At 43.7% G+C, this 20929-nt stretch overlaps 1 protein-coding gene and 2 non-coding genes across 3 annotated transcripts in view; all 3 read left to right on the top strand.

Annotated features, from left to right (window-relative positions):
- The window catches only part of Wdr43 (WD repeat domain 43), a 39345-nt gene extending 22194 nt beyond the window's left edge, over positions 1 to 17151 (top strand). The window contains exons 9-18 of the mRNA NM_001037791.2: positions 566 to 652; positions 1607 to 1738; positions 2978 to 3109; positions 6800 to 6886; positions 8089 to 8120; positions 8677 to 8740; positions 10768 to 10881; positions 11388 to 11457; positions 15475 to 15524; positions 15609 to 17151. Of these exons, the coding sequence (NP_001032880.2) occupies positions 566 to 652; positions 1607 to 1738; positions 2978 to 3109; positions 6800 to 6886; positions 8089 to 8120; positions 8677 to 8740; positions 10768 to 10881; positions 11388 to 11457; positions 15475 to 15524; positions 15609 to 15782 (942 nt within the window). The 3' untranslated portion in view covers positions 15783 to 17151. The remainder of the gene's footprint in view (positions 1 to 565; positions 653 to 1606; positions 1739 to 2977; positions 3110 to 6799; positions 6887 to 8088; positions 8121 to 8676; positions 8741 to 10767; positions 10882 to 11387; positions 11458 to 15474; positions 15525 to 15608) is intronic.
- On the top strand, positions 1197 to 1274 carry Snord53l1 (small nucleolar RNA, C/D box 53 like 1). The gene has a single exon (XR_005486477.1). It is a non-coding gene; the product is annotated as a small nucleolar RNA SNORD53/SNORD92 (small nucleolar RNA).
- LOC120093417 (small nucleolar RNA SNORD53/SNORD92) lies at positions 1916 to 1991 on the top strand. The gene has a single exon (XR_005486478.1). It is a non-coding gene; the product is annotated as a small nucleolar RNA SNORD53/SNORD92 (small nucleolar RNA).
- Positions 17152 to 20929: the final 3778 nt, after the last annotated feature.

The raw sequence follows: 20929 nt of genomic DNA, 5'->3' as shown, positions 1-20929 counted from the left end.
AATGAGACAGAGACTATAAGATTTATTGGAAGTCCAGCCGTATTCTCTCTCCTGCTCAGCATTGGTGGACCAGCTTTTATTGATGGGGTTGGGGGGGGGGGATTGGCATTTGAATAATACAAGAATAGTATTCATATAGTGTACAGTAACATTATGCCCACATAGAACTTTCTGGGACTTAAGTAATTTTCATGTGGCTCCTGTTCCCTCATTGAGCATCGTGCCTAGACATACAGATCCCTCTCAGAACAGCTTGTTAGTTTAGTAAGCAGTGCCATCCTCAGCTTGCTTGTAGGACAGACTTGTTAGGGTAGGACTCAGTGGTTTGATCTGGATACCTTCTTGTGTAAATGAAAGCTATAAACTGATGTGCAGGTTCAAGTGGTCCATAAGCAGGGATGTGAGCACTGTACCAGGGCCTTCACGCCATGCTTCTGCTTGGCTGCCGTGTCCCAGTGCTGACTGGCCGACTGGCCGCGTGCTCTGTGAAAGCAGCGCCATGGTGACTGCTTGGTTTGACAGTCTTCTCTTTTCCTTCCGACTCCCTTTGAAAAACTTTGTCCAGGCTTTGAACTCCAAAGATACTCATATATGTTTGGAAAGAGACATTTCAAATTGCTGGGCTCCAACAGTAGAAACTGCTATAACCAAGGTGAGTACATCATAGGTTTTATGTTAAAAATAATAGATTGGTTAAATTGAGTTGAATATAGTGAGTGCTGCTGGATTCGATTGACTTCATTTATTTTTTTCTTCTGTCTTCTGAGTTAGTTTTGGTATTTGGTCTAGATTAAAACTCGTGATTCTTCAGGCTCAGTGTTGGGGTTACAGGTGTGTGCACTACCGTACCTGTCTCTTGTATTGTCTACTGCTCTCCTCTTTATGCCTCTGTCTTAGAAGTGTGGGACTGCATGTAGACATAGGCATTGCAAAGCTACCCCGCTGTGCTATTGGTGTGGTACATGGTGGTCTGGACGGGGAACTGTGTAGGATTGAATGTGATTAGCAGATTTCAGGATTGCTTATCCAAGCTTGATAGAACACAGCTGTGGTTAGCAAAATGTTTCAGGGAATATCAATCCACAGTAGTGCTGGAGTCCTTGCCACTTGGACTGTCATTGTGGCAGTCTGCTCTGAGTGTGATTGCTGTAGACATGAAGATACCTGTTGGTATGACATGGGAAGGAAGCCAACTCCTGCTGTGATGATATCCACACGGTTTCGCGTCTGGCTGAGTTTCAGAGATGACACCTTTCTCTTGGCTGTCTGAGCATGGTTGGCAAAGATTTAATTCTGGAGGTTGTAAGATGTATAACTTGAACATTTTTAAAAAATCACACAGTATTTGGTAGGCTTTATTTTTTTTTTTTCTTGGTTTGTACTCTAAATGAGATCTTGTAAACTTTAAAACCAGGGGCTTTTAAGCAGTATTTTAAGTTTATTTGCCAATGTTGAGTTAACAAGTTTGCCTTGAACTTCAGTTGTGGTGAGTACATTGCATTTGCACTGTCTGATGCAAAGGCCTTTGGGGGCTGCTTGCTTCTGTTAGTAGGAAGCACAAGAACTAAGTTACATCTTTCCCACACCCTGGTACTGTCTGTGGCAGGTGAAAACACCGGTAATGAATTCCGAAGCAAAAGTCTTGGTGCCTGGGGTTCCTGGACATCATGCTCCAATCAAGCTGCTGCCTGCCCAGCCCAAAGAGGCGGAGAACAAGAGGAAACTGGGCGGTAAAGAGGTAGTGACCGCTTGCTCGGGTTGGAGGGTTGAGAAATTGTGGGGTGTGGTAGGCCGAGCCAGAGCTGGTTTTCAAGAGACCTGCAGAGTTTACTGCTATTCTCCGGTCTTTTAACTGAAAGCAGATTTTATCATTCCTCATAGCTGGGCAGATAATTGAATAGATATAAGTCAGGGTTTGCTGTGATGACTTTCATTGGGTTTCGCATATTGCTGAGTTCCCATGATGCCTCTTCTCTTGGCTGTCTGAGCAACCCTGGCTGGTTCTATGGCCGTTGCTCTAGTACAGTGATGGTCATGGTTACTTACAGGGCTATATAAACTTTGGCGTTTTAAAAGTTGATTATTCTGTGTGTGTGTGTGTGTGTGTGTGTGTGTGTAAGTGTGTAAGTGTGTAAGTGTGTAAGTGTAAGTGTGTTCTGCCTGCCTGCCATGTGTGTTGAGGTTGAGAACAACCTGGCATAATTTTTCTCTTCTTCCACCTCATGGGCTCTGGGAATTACGTCAGGTTGGTGGGTTTGGTGGCTTCTTTGCCTTACCTGCCTGAGCCATCTTGCCAGCCCAACTCTGTTTGCGACAACCTTGAGTTGATGGAGTTGTGAGGGATAGCTGTGTTAGGGAATGCTTACATGGTGATAGCTCTTTGCTTATACCTTAGTAGTAAGATGCCAGGTCCCTTCCTTTTTTTAATCTCCCCCAGAGGACTTGTGATCTATATATTCAGGGCATGTGCCTCTCTTGTCTTTTTTTTTTTTTTTTAAGTAAAATTCTTTAAAATTTTATTTGTATAGGTGTTTTGCCTACAAGTGCATCTGCATGCTGTGTGCAGTGCCTGCAGAGGCCAGAGGAGGGCATCAGAATCATTGAAACTAGTGCTTTAATGATAGTTAGGAGTTGCCATGTGAGTGCTGGCGATCGAGCTGGGGTCCTTGGGAGAGCAGTTTAACTGCTGAGCTATCTCTTCAGTCCCCAATGTGGCTCTTAGGTAGTTGTTTTTTGTGAGACGGTGGGAACTTTTTTCACTTTTTTTTTTTTTTTTTTTTTTTGTTGGTTCTTTTTTTCGGAGCTGGGGACTGAACCCAGAGCCTTGCGCTTCCTAGGCAAGCGCTCTACCACTGAGCTAAATCCCCAACCCCTTTTTTCACTTTTCTTGCACAGTACTGCGGTGTTGAGAATGTCTCTCTGTGCAGGAGGTGTTTAGTCCTTGTCTGGCTAACTTAGCCACATTTGCATTCTATAGGCTACCATCGAGGAGCGCCTTGGTGCCATGGATCTAGATAGAAGAGGAAAGAAGGATGACCTTTTGCAGACAAACAGCTTTCCAGTCCTTCTCGCGCAGGGCTTAGAAAGCAATGACTTTGAAATGTTAAATGTAAGTATTTCTACAGACTTTCAGTGAATTGAGAAAATAAAAGCTATTGAACTGATACTCATAGAATGAGTAGTCATTGTATAGCAACACGTGACTTAATTTTTTGTCAATTTAGTCAGAGGTTAGTTATGCTTGGTGGCAATACACAGTCACCAACCTACCATGGGGATATGTTAATTCTCCTAAACCTGGAATGCATTTTCTCATAGAAATGCTATTTTGAATTGTTGGGTTATTTAGGCTTTAGTTCACAAAAGCCTGTATAAAGTGCAGCTGAACCTTAACACTCAGCATTTTAGATCACAATTTATATTTCTTTCTGTAGGAAAATGCGTTCCTGAGTTTTTACTCTGGATTCCAGAAACTTATTTCCCCTGGCCGTGAGGGGCCAATGAGGTAGAACCTTGGTGATGGGTAGGAGTTTGGGGGGGAGATTGAAGAGGGTGGGGGTTATGTTGTTTGTTGTTCAGCTCTAGAAACTTAAGGAAGCACTGATAACACCTGTGTAAGCTGGCGACGGCATGCGCGAAGCTGCTCTGCTGGGCGCTTAGACTCGAAGTTTACATGGCAGGCCCTAAGCACCGCCTGGTCAGATTAGTGTGACTTCATTCTTTCAACGCTTCCTTCATGACTTAGCAGAATTAGTGCAGTCAGTAGAGATGACTTTAAATTTGTGACCCGTGAATGCTATCTCTGATTTTCAAATTGATTTCAATGTGATTATCTAATAGTTCTTTATAAAATAATTTGTATAAAGAGGAATCCAGCAAATCTAAAAACCTTAAATTACTTTCTAAGTAGTTTCTGATGTATTTTAGGTGATTTTTAGTTTAGCATGTCTTGGAAACCTAGACAAATTTGATGAAAAATAGTCTGTATAAAACACTTTGGCAGTGCCTTTGAATGTGGTACAGATTGCCTGCGATCAATGGTTATGTGATTATGATCTGAAACCTTCCTCAACGGACGAACCAGGTTGTAGAACAGTACAATAGACCATCAGAAACCCACCTGTCAGTCATAAGCTCCCACAAATGCTTGCCTGTCCATCATGTGTTCATGCTTCTGCAGGTGGGGTAAAGCTTAGCAATGGCCAAACGCTGTTCCATCCCTAAATAGGCCTTTGGAATGCCTAGCAAGAGCTAGCAGCAATTAAGAAGTGTTTGGTTAAACATGTGAGTGCAGGTATGTCAATGGAAATCACAGGGTAAAGGAATAAATGATGGAGAATCAGCAGCATCTGCCCTTGAAGACATGTTAGATGCTGGAGATACTCGTTAATCTCAGCAGGAGAGGTGAGGCGAAGATCAAGGCCAGTCTGGTGTGCATAGCCAAGGATAGTCGGCTACACAGAGAGATCCTGTCTCAAAAAAAGACAATGGTAGATATTGTAGTACACATAGAAGGATGAGGCAGGAGGATTGTGCTTTTCTTTCTTTTTTTTTTTTTTTTTTGGTTCTTTTTTTCGGAGCTGGGGACCGAACCCAGGGCCTTGCGCTTCCTAGGTAAGCGCTCTACCACTGAGCTAAATCCCCAGCCCCGGATTGTGCTTTTCAAGCTAGCCTGTTTGTAACATAGCAAGAGGCTATTCCAGCAAACCAGCTCAAAGTGTTAGAACATGAAACAGAATATCACTGTGGCACAGCGTGCTTCAAGCTGAAAATGTGTGCTTACATCACAGAGTTTTTACCCAATGTATAAAAATAACAAGACGTCATTTAAAAAGCCAGGAGAGATATGAGCAAATGACAGTCAAATGGACAAAGGAATGTGTAGCAAGTGTTCGTTGTTAACGTTTACATTTGTTTGCTTGCTTCTTGTAAATGCCAGCGAGTGCCATAGAGGGCATGTGGAGGCAGAGGACAACTTTGGGAGTTGCTTCTGTCCTTCTATCATGTGGGTCCTAGGGGTCCTAGGGTTGAACTTCAGTTGTCAGACTGGGTAGTGAGATCGTTTGCCCTCTGAGCCATCTCACCAGCCCTTATGTGGAAAAGGGTTTGTTTTAATGACATTAATCATCACAGAAAGGCAAAACAAAATCAGTTGAGATTTTGACACCATATATCTGCTATATATTGTTTAAAATTTAAAAAGATGACATTGAATTGTCAAGATACTTTGCAGCTGAGAACCGTGCCTTGCTGTCACAGTGTGTAATGGAGTGAGTCTGCCTTAGAAAAAACTTTTGTTAAATGCGGGATGCAGCTTCTGTGCAAGTCACTGTCGTGCTCAGATCACCAAGAGGCCGATGAGCGTGTTCTTGCAGAGTCTGGTGCCTGAGTGCTCATCGCTGCGTAGACAGCTTTCTAGATCTAGCAATGCAAGGACTGTGTATGCTGCTTGCAGACTGATGACGTGGATGAATAGCTGGGCATATGTTCAGTGTCATTGTTACAGTTTCCTATCAGCATGTTATGCTTAGTAGAGTAGGTTTTTCTTGTTTGTTTTTATTGCTGATGCGCAAACTCAGGGCTCTGTGCTGGTGGGGCGCTTACTGGGTTCCGTCTTTGGTTGCTTTGTTGTTATTGTTGTTGAGTTGGTGCAGAACTGGGCAGTGTCTAGACCTGACCACTGGCAATTGTGTGCAGTTTTTCCTTCTTTTCTTTACCTTTTTATTTCTTTTTCAAGCAGTGCTGAAATCAAGCCCATGGCCTTATATATGCAGGGCAAGTAGTCTACCATACAACTTTAAAACAATTCTTTTTTTTTTTTTTCTTTTTTTCGGAGCTGGGGACTGAACCCAGGGCCTTGCGCTCGCTAGGCAAGCGCTCTACCGCTGAGCTAAATCCCCAACCCTAAAACAATTCTAAGACACTATGTTGGTGACTTGGCCAGTCAGTCTGGCCAAGTATGTGATCTTCCTACCTTAGGTAGCCTCCAGGGAGCTGGGGTAGCAGTGCCTGCCACTGCGTTAACCTCATAGTTAGCTTAGTCAAGAACTATTAGATCAGGACATTCTCTGCCTCAGTTTCCCAATGACTGTATAATAAATATTCCATATGCCTATGAAATTATGTGATGTTTAAAGATAGTATTTGGTGGAGTCGTGTTGGTGTAAAAGTCATTTTTACAAGCAAGTAAAATCTGATGGGGATTCTGAAAGGATTCTAAGGAACAGGAAGAAATAGCTGGAAGCTGACTTACTATGTCTGCCTTTGGTGCCCTGTTCCTTAGATATAAAGCCTTTGGGAAGGAAGGTCGCACGAGTCAATGAGTGGGCTCTTTTCTCACTCTCACCTTTCCTGTTCCTCTGACATAAAACACCGATCTCCTTTTTCTACAACCTAGAGTTGAATCTGGCCTTCTCCCAGAGATAAAGCCTTAAAGGGATTTGTTGAAGCACCTGTTACTGTAATCATTCGATTGGTTTACATTTTTATCAAATGACAACAGTTTAAAAGAGCTCTCTTTGAAACAGAAGCTTCCTTAGGTCACTCTGTGGACAGCTCTAATGTAGTGAAATGTAAGTTGGAGAGCATCCCTAGAGTGGCACATGCTGGTTTCTAAGTGTCTGGAGAGGCCGATGTTCTGAGTGTCACCTGCAGGCAGCTTTACCTGACTTCTCGTTTGATTTGCCCAGTTCAGTCCATGCTCTATCCCTTGGTCTCTCCAGTCCGTACATAAGCATTTTTAGGTACTGTATCCTTATTGGAAGTGTGCTTGTCTTAATTGTCAGTTATTTTTTCACAGAAAGTGCTTCAAACTAGGAATGTAAACCTGATAAAGAAGACTGTGCTGAGGATGCCCTTGCATGCTGTCATCCCACTGCTGCAGGAGGTAACTGCTGCTGTTTAAAGTGAGCCCGGGGATGCTGTGTAGACTGTGCTGGTGTGGGGTTGTAACTAAGTAGCCCACCATGGAACCCCACTTTCTTTGTTTTCTTTCTCCATTTATACCTGTGAAGTACTCTGTGTGTTTTTTTCCCTCTGTTTGGATGTGAATTGGAGAGAATATTAAGATTACCTAAGAGGACCAGCCTCTGACACCAGAGTAACTTGCATGACTCCTGCAAGAGCTAGTTCTGCCTTTTCTTCAGTAACTATTAACTGTGTTAACAAAGACGGGGAGTCGTTAGGCTAAGAGAGGGAGGGAGTGGCACAGTGCAGAAACCCAGACAGTAAGCAGCGGGGGCACCAAGTGTTGAGATGGAAACTCGGGACCAGCATTCATTCTGGGTGTCAGGGACAGTAGATTCCTCAGGCCATCAGTGTGCTGGATTCAGTTTAAGTGTTCATTTACTAGTTATAGTAGGGAAAACTTAATTTCCTTTAAAAGTTTATTTTGCAATATACTTTTATTTTCTAAAAGTATAGTTCTATTGAAATAGTAGAAGACAAGGTGTCTGTTCTTAAATGTTAGACAGAAGGACGAATGCTCTGTGACAGGAGCTGTGCTTGAGAAGTTATGTCTGTGACACGATGAAGTGCTGTGAGAGTTGTTAGCAGTGTATGCTATTTTTACACCATTGGCAGGAAAATTTAAAAACTGTAGAGACGTCAACTCATGTATTGGGTTATTGTCTGTTCCAAATTAAAATCTGCTTTCCCTGCATTTTTCCATACTTTTTATGTATTTTTAAAATGGACATACTGTTTATAAACCATGAAGTTATTAACTCTTTCCTAATATACGATGCAGTTGTTAAAATGAATAACATATTCATACATCGTCTCAGTGTCAATCCAAGAAGCATCTTGTACCCATTAGTGGTGACTGTGTACCCACCCCATGCCTTCCTGTTATAGCAGTCACAGTCTATATTTAGTTGCTGTGCGTTTGTCTGTTGAACTTTCATTCAAACCTTAACCTATATTTCTGTCATGTAATTACTCTTATGAAAATGAATTCAAATTTGTTGTGCTGAGTAAAAATAGCTTGCCAGGTGGGATAGCTTGTACACAGCCATCATTGCATTTGGGGAACTGGTGGAGAAAGCTTGTCTTCGGAGTGCTGATGTTAACTGTATTTCTCTCCTTTAGCTTACGAAGAGGCTGCAGGGACATCCCAATAGGTAAGCTGTTTCAGTGACCTGAGTTTCTGGTTTGACACAGAGACTTACTATGTAACTTACTGGCCTAGAATGCGGGTGTGCGCTGCTGCTCTGAGCTAAACGACTGTTCTGTAGAGGAATTAAGAGCAGCAGCATTCATCCGGCACACACTTTAAGCCTAGCACTCTGGAGGCACAGGCAGTGGCTCTCTGAGTTCAAGGCCGGCCTGGTCTTTATAGGTGGGCTCAAATGTGATTATAAAATGGAAAATCATTTGAGTATATTTGGATGGTTGTTACTGTCCTTGAATAAATTAATTATATGAGGTAGAGCCTGGTCTTCAGTTTTGAAATATTAATTGGGTTTGCGGGGGGTGGGACTGTCCTGCTTATTGCTAGAATCTGCAAAAGCCAATATATTACAGACATTTTTATTAGATTCACCTGTGACAGAACAGAGAGGGCCGGGGACATACAGTGTTTGGCAGGCGCCTTCCTTCACAGATCTCCTGACCTAGTTTGTTGTTTGTTTTGTATCAGTGAGCTTGCCCTTTACTTGCGTTTCTCTTCTTTGCTAGTGCTGTTTTAATGGTCCAGTGGCTGAAGTGTGTGCTGACGATTCATGCGTCATACCTGTCCACGGTAAGTCTTTTCTGAGGGTGAGTAACCGATTAGGCTTTGGTAAGGGTTAGAGACTTTTGTTTATCCATCATCATCATCATCATCATCATCATCATCATCATCATCATCATCATCATGGTTTGGGGTGGGGAGGCTCAGTCTGTAGTCCTGCCTGTCTTAGGATTTGCTCTGTAGACCAGGCTGCCCTGGGACGTAAGGAGCTCTGCCTGCCCCTGCCTCCAGAGTGCTGGGATTACAGGCGTGCACCATCACCTCCTGGGAGGAGGTAGATTCTTACAGCAAGCCTTTATCTCAGCACTTGGGAGGCAAAGGTGGCCTTCTGTGAGTTCAAGGCCAGTTTGGTCTACATAGTGTGTTTCATAATGACCAAGGCTATGTTGCACAGAGAAACCCTGTAATAAAACACCAAAATAGATAAATAAATCAAATAAATGAAAAAGATCTTAATGCCAGGAAAATCATCTTTTTCTGTTACACTGTGATTGGACTCTGCACACATTGGTATATTTGCATATGTTTGCTATGTTTTGAGTTTTTAATTTTAAAGAAATTATGTTGTATGTGTATCTCTGTGTTGGGGGTTGCCCATAGTGTGAAGTGTGGACATCAGAGGACAATGTAACTCTGTACCATGTGGGTTTTGGTGATCAAAGTCAGGTCATCAACAGCTTTACTGTGCCGTTTCACCGGCCCGCATTAAGATTTTCCTTTATTTTATTTTATGTGTCTGAGTACTTTGTCTGCATATATACATTTATGCCAGATGCCTGTGGAAGAGGGCATTGCGTATCCTGGATCTGGAGTTACCAGTGACTGAGCCACCGGGTGTGTTTTGGGACCTCAACCTCAGTCCTCTAACTGCCAAGTCCTCTCTGCAGCCCCATCCCACGGGTTTTGTTTTGTGTTGGGGCAGGGTTTCACTCTGTAGCCTGGGGCAGGCCTGGAACTCTCTGTATGGCCATCTGTTTGTACTCCCGCTGTGTCTGCTGCAGCCCAAGTGCTGCTATTAGAAGCATGAGCCATCACACACAGCTGTCAGGTTGTACCCTACAAACAAAATTATAATTTTATTTGCTTAGCAGTTTATGGTACATTTTCCTGAAAAGTTTTAGCATTTAGCTTAAGGAAAATGTTCCGTAATTAAGTTATAGGTCCCCTCTCCTTATGTGTATATATATCATATGTGTGGGACTACACACGTGCACATGTTAGATTTGTGTGGAGACCCCAGGTTGGTGTCACGAATCTTCCTTTATCACTCTTCCGCCTTACTTGAGGGAAGGTCTCATTCACACCAAGGCTTGCCAGCCCATTCTAGAAGGCTGGTGTTGGGGCGGGTGGCCACTCCTGCCTGACAGTGGCACGGGTTCTGGGGTCTGCTGGTGCAGCTCAGCCTGCCTCTCCTCTACAGGCTCACGAATGTCCTGCCTGCACTGTGGCCGGCTCTTCCTCATCTTAGCTCCTCTCCTCAGTGCTTCTAAATGGGCACACATTCTGTTGTACATCCCGGGTGAACACTGATAGGATGCTGGAGAAGGGGGGAGACAAGCAATAATTGTTTTGTGTTCCGATGTTGGGAATGAGGCCAGGAAAGTCTAACTTAAGAGCAGAGTATAGGATCCTCCCCCATCTACAGGGACAGTAGAAGGTTTCCTGCTGAATTAATTCTTCGGTGTGACTAATAGGAGTGATCTGTACAATGTTGTGGGTGAGGTTCACCTTGTCCTCCATTGCTCTGTCCTGACAGTGGGGAGGAGCTCCTGGTGCCTCAGAGCCTATGGCAAGTGTAGGTGATGTTCTGGATACTGGGCAAGAGTCAGAGGAAAGACCTCTCAGCTAAGAGATGTGCAGTGGTTATCAACCTTCTGTTGAAAGTTTGTTGTTGGAAAGGCTGTGTCCAAACCCTCGCTGTTGCTAGAACTTCTGACACCTCCTTATATAGGGCTGGCTCCTGGGCTAGGCTGAGCGTGGTGTGTCCTCTTGAGAATGTGATGATGCCGAGTGGTTACTTGTCTGTTTTGTTGTAGCTGCCTGACCTGGTGCACCAGTTGGGAACACTCTACCAGCTAATGGAAAGCAGAGTCAAAACTTTCCAGAAGCTCTCACACCTGCATGGGAAGCTCATTCTTCTCGTCACGCAAGTGAGCAAATCAGATGATCTTGGGCTCAGAGCTGGGTGTGAGAGTGGAGAGGGCAATGCAGAGTTACCCAAGCAGTAAGAGACTAAGTTCAATAAGAAGTTGGCAAGTCAGAGCCCCGGCTTTAACCTGTGACTTCCTGAGTGGCAGCAGAGAAGCCTGACTGTCCATGCCTGCTGCTTGCGCAGCACAGGCAAGCACTCACCAACTATATGCCCAGTCTCTCCCCAGTGTGCTGGGCTCAGCTTGTTACTGTGCGCAGTGAGTCACAGGGGCTCACAGGGGCTCGCTCACAGTCTGGTGCAGTGAGGACTCTCACCACTGCACGCGCAAGGCTTCTGGACACTAGAGCCATTTCCCCTTTTGTATTTGTCTTCAGTTTGTTCCAAGTTGGTTTGGGTCCTTCATTCATTTGGAGGAGGGCAGTGGGAGAGGGTGGACTGGATGCTGAGTGTGTTGTTGTCTATATGTGGAATAAGGTTATAATTGCTTTATAACTCTTCTTTCAGGTTACAGCATCAGAAAAGACGAAAAAAATGCCCTCCCCTGGACTTAAGGCAAAATTGGTGTATGAAGAAGGTAAGGGCTGGAGTAGGGCTGGCGGCCAGCGGTCTTCGTTTTCTCTCAGTCATGTGATTCCCTTACCTTTGTAGAAACGCCCATGGACTCTCTTCTTTTTAAATTAATGTTTTAGGTTAGCATTTGGAATGATGGGTTTTGTCATGGAATTTTTAAACATACATGTGTCCTCATGTAGTTTTCACCTGTTTCCCCCACCTCACTGCTTTTCCCCACATCACCTCCCCTCAACCTAGGTAGTCCTCTCTTCTGCTTTGTTACCACTCCTTGAAGAAAGACACTAACCCCAACCCCCAACACACACACCACACACACACCACACACACCGGTTCTTAGGAACGTCTTACTATTTTGCATTTATAAGTTGGCATATGTACACACGTGCATCCTTTTAAACCTAGTTTCTGCATGTAAGTGAGAATGTGAAATCTCGCCGCCACATCTCTTGAAAATAGACAAACTTCTGACAAAACCCAAGAGAAGCAAGCAACTGGCATGTGGTCTGTGACGGGTGCTAGTCAGAGAGGCTGAAGAAGAACTTGAGTGTAGGAGACTATGGTGTTGGTGAACAAGAATGACGATGACCAAAACCGACTTAAAAGCCAGTTGTTCCAAAATGTACCAAGAAATCTGCTAATACCGTGATCAGTTGAACATTCCCCTGGAGAACACTAAGCGTAGAGATGAGTTTGAAAGTACACATCTTCAATGACAAAGCACCCACGGGGTTACAAGGAATTTCCTCATCTTAAGTGGGGAAGCCAGTAACCAGTTAGCAATGTACTTTTTATTTCTTCCCAATGTCAAAGCCCTCCAGACCTTGGACTTCACATACATTATCCTTCGGCACAATAGAACCCGCAGTCGGCTGTTGTTAGTAGGTGCTGTGCACATCAGCAGGTGTCTTGAGCACCAAGACCAGCAGCGAACAGTCAGCGTTACTATACCCAAGGACTGTTCAGAAAAACCTCGTTATAGCAGCAGTCAAAACCAGGAATACTGGAAACATGTGAGGTAGAATGTTTATAGAGAATAGTAATATAATAATAATAATAATAATAATAATAATAATAATAATAATAATAATAATAATAATAATACCTCTATAAACTTAAGGCTATCCCGGTAATTTTCCCTGTATTTTAACGTTGTTAGTAACTTCCAAATTACTTTGTTTAATAATTTTGCTTGCTTGAGTCAGTCAAGAAAATCACAGGGATTGTGACATAGAGGAGGAGCAGGGCTGGAAGGCTTCTCTTGCACATCCCGACTGAGCCCTGATGTCTAGAACTGTGCCAGGCTGTTGGTAGGCGGCATCCATGGCAGGCTCAGTGTCAGGTCTGACTGCCTGTCAGGAAATGCTGCAAACACTGACTATGAGGTGCAGAAGACTGCTGTGTCACACTGGTCATTCTGCTTTTCATGCCTTAAAGCCTACGAAATGTAAAAGTGTAGTGACTTTAGAGAAGTGCAAACTACAGCATGAGTGAGGTAGTACTTCATGCAGTGACACATTTTAAATGTCAGCGTTGAGATTCGATGTTGGCAAGAGTTTGGGGTGTGGGAGCTCATGGGGGCAAGGGTATGGATTTATGTGTTTTGTATAGGGCAGCTTTGTAAGGCGTCGGGATTGAAGGTTGCTGTATTCACTTTCATTTGGATGCTTCTAAGAGTCTGACTGAGTGCTGCATCATGGCCAGCAGAGCCTAGGCATGCTTGAGGGACCTCTGATGGGTCTGTATGGTCTGATGTCTTCTGGGCTCTGACTGCTTGGAGCTAGATTTTCTTAAGAAAATTTAAATGGAGTACCAAATCTTCAAAAGTTGGAGGAAGCAGACACTTTTCTCCCCCATCCTCACCCTTTGGAAAAAATTTTTCATTAAAATAGATAGCAGGTAGACAGCATTATTTGTAATTGCATTATATATTTTGACATTTAAAAATTGGATTTTAATTTTTAATGAGATAAGTATCTCATTATGAGACTTAGCTCATAAATAAAACCATTGGGGGACCTCAGGTTTGAAAATGAGTATGTTATGACTGGAGAAAAACAACTTTAAAGCACTTCTGAAAGAAGAGTTATGTAGGTTTGACATCACGGTCTTATTTATGGAATACTGTGGTGACTACAAACAACGGTTCTTCATTAGCGGGGTCCCCTCAGCACACACAGCATGTAATCCGACCTACACAGCTTACGTACGGCTGCAGTGTTCCTCACCACTGTATAGCAGCATGCATGACAGACAGTGTATGTCACATGGTGGCTCTGTAGGGGAATGGGCTCAGATACGGCACACAGTGGCTTACAAAACTTATTTTATTTTGAATAAATAAGTGTGGCCAGGATATTTAAGTTAAAGGGTAGGAATACAGTTTTTAGGTATTAACTGCCTTACCGAAAAAAAGAAAAGCAGGGTTTTCTTTTATAGCCCTGGCTTGAACTCAGAGATCTGTCTGCCACTGTCTCCCGAGTCCTGGGGTTAGAGGCATGTACCACCACGCCTAGATTAATTTATGTGTTTGAACATTTCGCCTCATGTATGTGTGCCCAAGCTGTCGTGTTGGTACTGGCAACACAGCCTTAACTTTATCCAGTGTCAGCTTCCTTTTTTTTTTTTTCCTTTTTTTTCCTTCTTTTTTTTAAAAACCCAATTATGTATAAAATGTTTTTGCTTATTCAAACCAGCCTTGACCTGGCATTAAATCTGGTTTGTAAAAGTCTTTCGTATCTTAATGTTGGAGTGGGAATTTACTGAAGAGACACCATTTGATTCCATAGAATGCTCCTGTGTGTGATTGTGGATTTGTGTTTTGTATTTGTTTGTTTTTTAAGATTTATTTATTTCCTTTATGTATATAAATGTTCTTTCTGCATGTGTACCTGCGTGCCAGAAAAGGGCATTAGGTCACATTACAGATGGTCGTGAGCCACCATCTGGTTTCTGGGAATTGAACTCAGGACCTCTTGAAGAATGGCTCTTTAACCTTTGAAGTACTTTAGTTTGTCCTGTAAATGCTGAAATTGTTTTGAACTGGATGAAGGAGGCTGAGTTGGGTTTCCAGTCCCTTTTCATGTAATGTCCACCCCTGCAGGTGGTTTTGTCCTGCCCTCCTCAAGAGCCCGTTCAGTTTGCTCCTCTACATTCCCCAGGTGCTTAGGTAACACTGTGGCTCTGTTATTTTGCACCCCTGAGCATTTCATTTCTCAAACTGTACAATTAACGGCAGGCTGTTTTCCTGTAACTTGTGCTTTTTTGTTACGGGTCAGACCGTGCAGAAGCATTTGTTTTAGATAGATGCATAGCCCACCATTTCTTGTGTAGAATATTTACACACCCTCTGCCTATTGGTGGTCTAAAAATGATTGACTATTTTAAGATAAGATTTTATAGTCTGTTGATACTTGAAATAATGTTTCTAATCTTAGGGCTGGAGGTGGCTCAGGGGTAAAGAGCATGCTCCATTCCCAGCATCCACATCACATACTTAAAGCTGCCTGTAACTCACCTCCCTGGTGCCCTGGGTTCCTGCTGGCCCTGTTCTTACAGGTGTCTACACAAACGCACGCACATTTTATTTTATTTTAAAATAAAAATGAGTGTTAACAGTAGAAGTAGTAAACCGGGTGGTGGTGCACACCTTCATCCCAGCAGGAGGGAGGGAAGGAGGCAGGCAGAGGCAGGCAGATACATTTGAGTTTGAGGTCAGCCTGGCCAACAGAGTGAGTTTTAGGACAGGCAGGGCTACACAGTGACACCCAGTCTCAGAAACACAAGGGGCTTGGGGGTCACAGTAAAGTTAGAAGCTGAATTTGGAAGGAGTATGCCCTATACCTGTAATCTCAGTTTAGGTGACTGAAGCAGGGAGACTGCAAGCTCCAGGCCTGTCCGGGCCACACAAGCTCCTGCTTCAACCATGCGAAGCGCAGAGCGCTCGTTGGCTGCGCATTTGGTGCTCGGTGGCTCGTGTAAGCATTGCTGTCTTTAGCACTGTTCTGCTATTCTCTTTCAGAGTCTTCTGAAGAGGAGTCTGACGATGAAATTCCAGAGAAGGATTCTGATGTGAGTGGTGTTTTCTGGTCTGTCTGGTTTTTGTCCTCACTGTCGGGAAGCTTCATAAACTCCTTTCTTTGCTGTTTCCACCAGGATAATTGGGATGAGGATGAAGAGAAAGACAGTGAGAATGATGAGGCTGTCGACGAAGACAGTGAGAATGATGAGGCTGTCGACGAGGAAGATGAGGACAGAGAAGCGGCGAGTGAGAAAGAGTTGAATGGAGATTCGGATTTAGATCCTGAAAATGAGAGTGAAGAAGAGTGAAGACAGACACAGCCAGTTACACAAGAATCCTGGCTCGCCTTGCCCAGTGCTGTCTATCGCGTCCTCCCAGGGAGGCTTGCCCAGTGCCAGCAGACAAGAGGCCACCATATGCTTCCAATTCACTGAGGCGATTCCCACACCTCCTTCCTGTCCTGAGTGCCCAGACTGTAACTGTGTAAATAAGAGTGTTTCATTCAAATGTTAATAAACTTTACACAGTAAATAGACACACTTTCTGCAATGTACTGACACGAGTGTCCAATATATGGTATATTTTTATAATATAATACTCTAGTGTGCTTGGTTCTATCGGAAACTGACTTGGGGGGTACAGACATGCCATAGGGGGCAGGAATGGACGCTTGTGAAGGAGTCAGGTCTCGTCTCAGGTTAGTATCTTTCATTCGGTCCAAATGCCAAGCAGCATTAACGAATTGTTTTTAATCCGGCACGTCTCGTTTGATACATTTTCATAAAAGATGAAGGGATAACTAAAAGTTCAAGTGAAAATGGTGATTTACAGAAATAAAGTCACGGTCTCCCTAGCTTAGCACTCACTGTGATCTGATCCAGATCTGTTTGGGTGGTTGGAGGGCTTCCCCAAATAACCACTTATTTTTTAAAGTGTCATGTCAGATATTTTTTAAAACAAAACAAAATAATGGTAATTAAAGAAGCAAAGCTTCAGCCATGCTAAGGCTCTTGTCTGCAGACTGTAAAGGCTCATCAGTACACAGATGAGACCTGCTCATCATGCCATTTGTAACCCTCTGTCCTAGCTGCTTTTGAAGGTTTCCATTTTTATTTAAATGACTAATGGATCAGAGAACAATTGTTTATTTTTTTTTCTCTTTGGTTTTAGATAATAACCTTGCTGGAATTTTTTTCCAAAGAGACTATTTTTATAATTCAGTAATTTAACATTTTGGTTCCTTTTCATTACCCGCTCTTAGCAGGGCTAGGGTATCTGTTTATCTTTCAAAATGATAAATCTTACTCAAGATTTTTTATGTATGTATAAATAAGTATTTTGGTGTGCTACACAGCTTTTTCAAATTACCAGTAATTTGTCTTGTTTCTAAAGAGTGGGCCAGTACTAACTCGTTCAGTCAGGGGTGCAGATGGAGAGCTGTCGTCTGCAGAAGGACTGAGCAGATGCGAGGCTTTCCCACCTGTGACTAAGAAAAGTGCTCCCTGGGAGGACTTCCATCAGGGACAGAGCAGGCTGCACAGCCGAAGCGGGAAGGGCATCCTGGGCAAGCTGCTGGTGCGATTGATGTACAGTTGTTCTTTGTCTATAAATGGAGCTGTTTATGGCAATTTAATACCATTCTCTTTGTAAAGTGAATAAATGCTCATCTTTACCCAGCGCGTGTCTCGTGGTGTGTATAGAGAATGTACAGCCATGTGTTTGGGCTTAGGGATCACGGTGTGAAGGGTTTTAAGGTGGTTTCACGCCTAGACTTCACAGGTAAATACTTTAAGGTTTGCTGTGTAATTACATTTGCAACAGTAAAGCAATTGGCATGTTGTTTTACTCTCTCGCCAGTGACATCTGGTTATTTTTTTAGTCTCATCTGGTTGCGTTGCAACTCGGTATTCCAAGGTTCTAGGCAAACAGGAGGCATTTATGTCTAATTTAGGGATAAGGAGACAAGGGAAGTTTTTGTTTTTTGTTTTCGGTTTAGAAGAATCTACTAAGACCTACACTACTTATTTTCATGATAGGAATATTTCACTAGACAATTGGTAGTCGTGTCCTACCAGTTGAGAATGAAATTTATTTGTGTGGTGCCTTCAGTCTTCCTACTTCTTTGTTGAAAACTTTGAAGCCTGCAACCATTGTCCATGATCACATGTCCTACTTGGTCTCAGCTTGTGTTATTTTTGGTATTGGGGGGTTCATATAAATTGTGTTGTACAGTACTGGGGTTGTGTGCTGGTTGCCTTGGGTATATATAGACAACTACAGAGTATGGAATGTTTTTATGTGAGTAGATGTCAAAACTTCTGGTTGTGAGAGTTTGAATCCTTAATGTGGAAGGTTTGGAATTGATGGGTGAGTTGTGATCCCTGTGAAGGCCAATTCCCAGCATGCCTTGCTACATCGCTCACTTGACTCATCGTCCACTCTACTGGTTCTAGGTGCACAGTGTATTTATATCGATGAACAATGGCAAACTAGCCCATTCGCTTGTCATGGTTTGGATAAATAGATCTAAAGACTGAGGCCTTAAAAGCTAAGATATGCTGTGGCTCCCATCCCCTGCAACCCCAACCCCCTCGCCCTTCTTAGTGTGACTGAGGCTCGTGTGTGTGGACTCACCCTGAGCACTTTGTCTTTAACTTTCTTGGTTGAGGAGGTGTTTTGCCACAGATAAGTTATCTCAATATTTATTACAGTATTGAGCCCATGGCTTGTCGGGGAGGTAGGGATGAATGTGTAGAAAATTGGTACATAAGTGTTGAATAAAAAAAACTTAAGGAGGAAGGGAGTCTGGTAGGAAGGTGTAGGTTACATAAAACAATCTGGTTACTGAAAGATCTGAACATTGGAGGAGGTGGGTCAAGTGCACTCATTCTCTGGGAGAACCTTAGCAAAGGCCTAAGGGCAGGTCACGCTGGAAGGTCAGCAAGAGAGAAACCGTGAGTGAGGCTAGGCCAGGGAGGTGAGCACTGGCTCTGTGGTTTATGCTCAGAAATGGGAGGGAAAGGCTGTTGCTTTTGAACAGAATTCAGTTTTTCCAGTTGAGAATCCAGTTACCCAGGACAGGATGCTTAATGTGAAAACACTGGTGACTTGGACTAAGGTGGTGGTCAGGCGGTTGGAGGGGATTGTTGTTGGGCTGTTTTGAAGTTAACCTTTGTATTTGTTGGGAACGTGTGACAGGCATCAGGTCCACTGCCACAGTTCAGAAAGACTGTCTTGGTAGGACCCTGACTACTGAAATGAGCCATGTCTCGGGCATCAACCTAGCACTGCTGCCTAAGGCCCGTTTCAGCAACTTGGAGTGCTTAGCAGTGATGCTGTCAACTAGTGATGCTGGGAGAGACTAGAACGGGGATAGCAGCTCAGCATTGACACAGATGCACCATTGCTACAGAGCGGTCTCGAGATTCCACGGTGAGTAATGAGAAGCACAAGGCATGGTGTGCTCCAGCATTCCAGCAGGAAAAACAAAAGCAAAACGACACCCAGAGAGAAGTGATTGGTTCTGGCGATCTCTTCAGATCTGAATCCTTAACATCTTAGCTGAAGGTTCTCTGAACTGTGATTGACAGGTCTCCAACTGAACCCACCCAGACAATGATTTTTTTACATTTCCTTTTAAGTGACCGTTTGTTGGTCCCTCCTTTGAAGGCATCTCAGGCATACAGTTCAGATTTTTAGTCTATTGTAGTGGTCTTGACCGTGGTACTTCACAGTACTGCTTGTGCTGACAAAACTACACCAATTCACAGAGCGGTGGGTGGAATGAAGCCACAGAGGCGTTGATGGGTTAACAATTGTCAAGCTTGTTAACGTATTCAGACAGGAAGCCTGCATCACGGATGTGAGCAGTCTATCTGGTGAAAGCTGACTGGCTGAGAGCAGACTACTCAGTAGCCTTTTGATAACAGTGGGTAATTTCTGTTTTGTAAATTGTTTGAGACAATAGCATTTCTAATTAGCCCATGCAAAATGAAGTTTGCTTGAAAGTTGCTAGGAGGTACGGACATCAAATGAAAAGTACAGAAGTTGTGGGTACCTGTTGTAATCACAGTACTGAGGAGGCTGAGGCAGGAGGGTCTTAAACTCACACTGGGCAATAGCACTAAAGCTTTATCTCAAAACCCACAGAGTTGGCTTGATTGTTGTAGGTTATCATGGCTTAAAGTGGAAGAATTCCTGATCTTTACAGGTGTAAACACTTACGGTTCTTAGGAAGAGATAGCAAAAGTGTTTGCCATTGGCCTGTCCCACAACACTTGTCCGTTTCCTAGTTCCTCTTTCCTGGATCTGGGGCTGGTGGTGAGTGGAGGGAGAGTGTGGACTGTTTCAGGCAGTCATGGCGATGAGGCTTGACCTTGTAGCCTTCTTAGCTAGCCTGGTGGTCACTGTGCTAATGTTTGTCATTTGTTCATTAAGAAAAAAGGCCACAGCAGAATGCATGCCGGGTGAGTGTTCCTACTTCCTACACAGGAAAGTTGCATGGTAACCCAGTTTTGTCACTTGATGACTTTGAACCAAGTGTGTGACCTTGCGGTAGAAAGATGGACAGGAAGGTTTTCACAGCGGCTGGTGGGGAAAGCTGTAGTCGCTTCCCCATGGTGGGTTTTGATGTCTTGGCCTCCTTAAGGGCAGTGCTTGGTCTTCTCCCTCTACCCCAGTTCTCCTTTTCTAAGGGGCAGTGACTTAATTAAGATTTGCCCACATTGGGGCTGGGGATTTAGCTCAGTGGTAGAGCGCTTACCTAGGAAGCGCAAGGCCCTGGGTTCGGTCCCCAGCTCCGAAAAAAAAGAACCAAAAAAAAAAAAAAAGATTTGCCCACATTCGGTTTCCTTAGGTACCATTTAAAGCTGTTGGCTAGGGTTGTGAGCCTGGTAGTTTGTTGTGACTGCCGGTTCCCCCACAGTCTGTGTTGTTGCATCTAATGACAGATTCAGTTAGACTTTGATCTTGATAGTTATTCCCAGCCAGGCAAAGTCTTTTCCCCCCGCCTGTGGTAAATACACATGAATAAGGTGAACATTCTAACCAATTTTTAGGTGTAAAATTCTGTGTCTTGGGCTGTCACATTGTACAACTGGCAGCCTGTTTAATTGGTGACTTATAATAGATTTGGGTATAAGAAAGGAGGATCAGCAGAATATGATTCAGTTCATCATGAGAGGAGCCTACCAAGGGACAGAAAGAAACATGGAGTACCAATTCCGGGTTCACAGTACAGCATGAAAACTGTCAATGTTGACTTCATTTCTTTCCTTTTTTGGTGGGAGACAGGAGAGGAACTGCCATGCCATCTGCCTCAAGGATGCTGCAAGAACCCAGTGAGACAGTAAAGGAGAGAACCTCGGATCAAGGGTGGGCTGTTTAAGGGATTATTTTCAGAGTGACCGTTAGACATTTTCCTTCCTAGTATGGGAAGAAAAGAGTAAGGGGTAGG

Source organism: Rattus norvegicus, chromosome 6 (assembly GCF_036323735.1).
Source record: "Rattus norvegicus strain BN/NHsdMcwi chromosome 6, GRCr8, whole genome shotgun sequence".
Taxonomy (NCBI): domain Eukaryota; kingdom Metazoa; phylum Chordata; class Mammalia; order Rodentia; family Muridae; genus Rattus; species Rattus norvegicus.
This window is presented reverse-complemented; position numbering and strand designations above follow the sequence as displayed.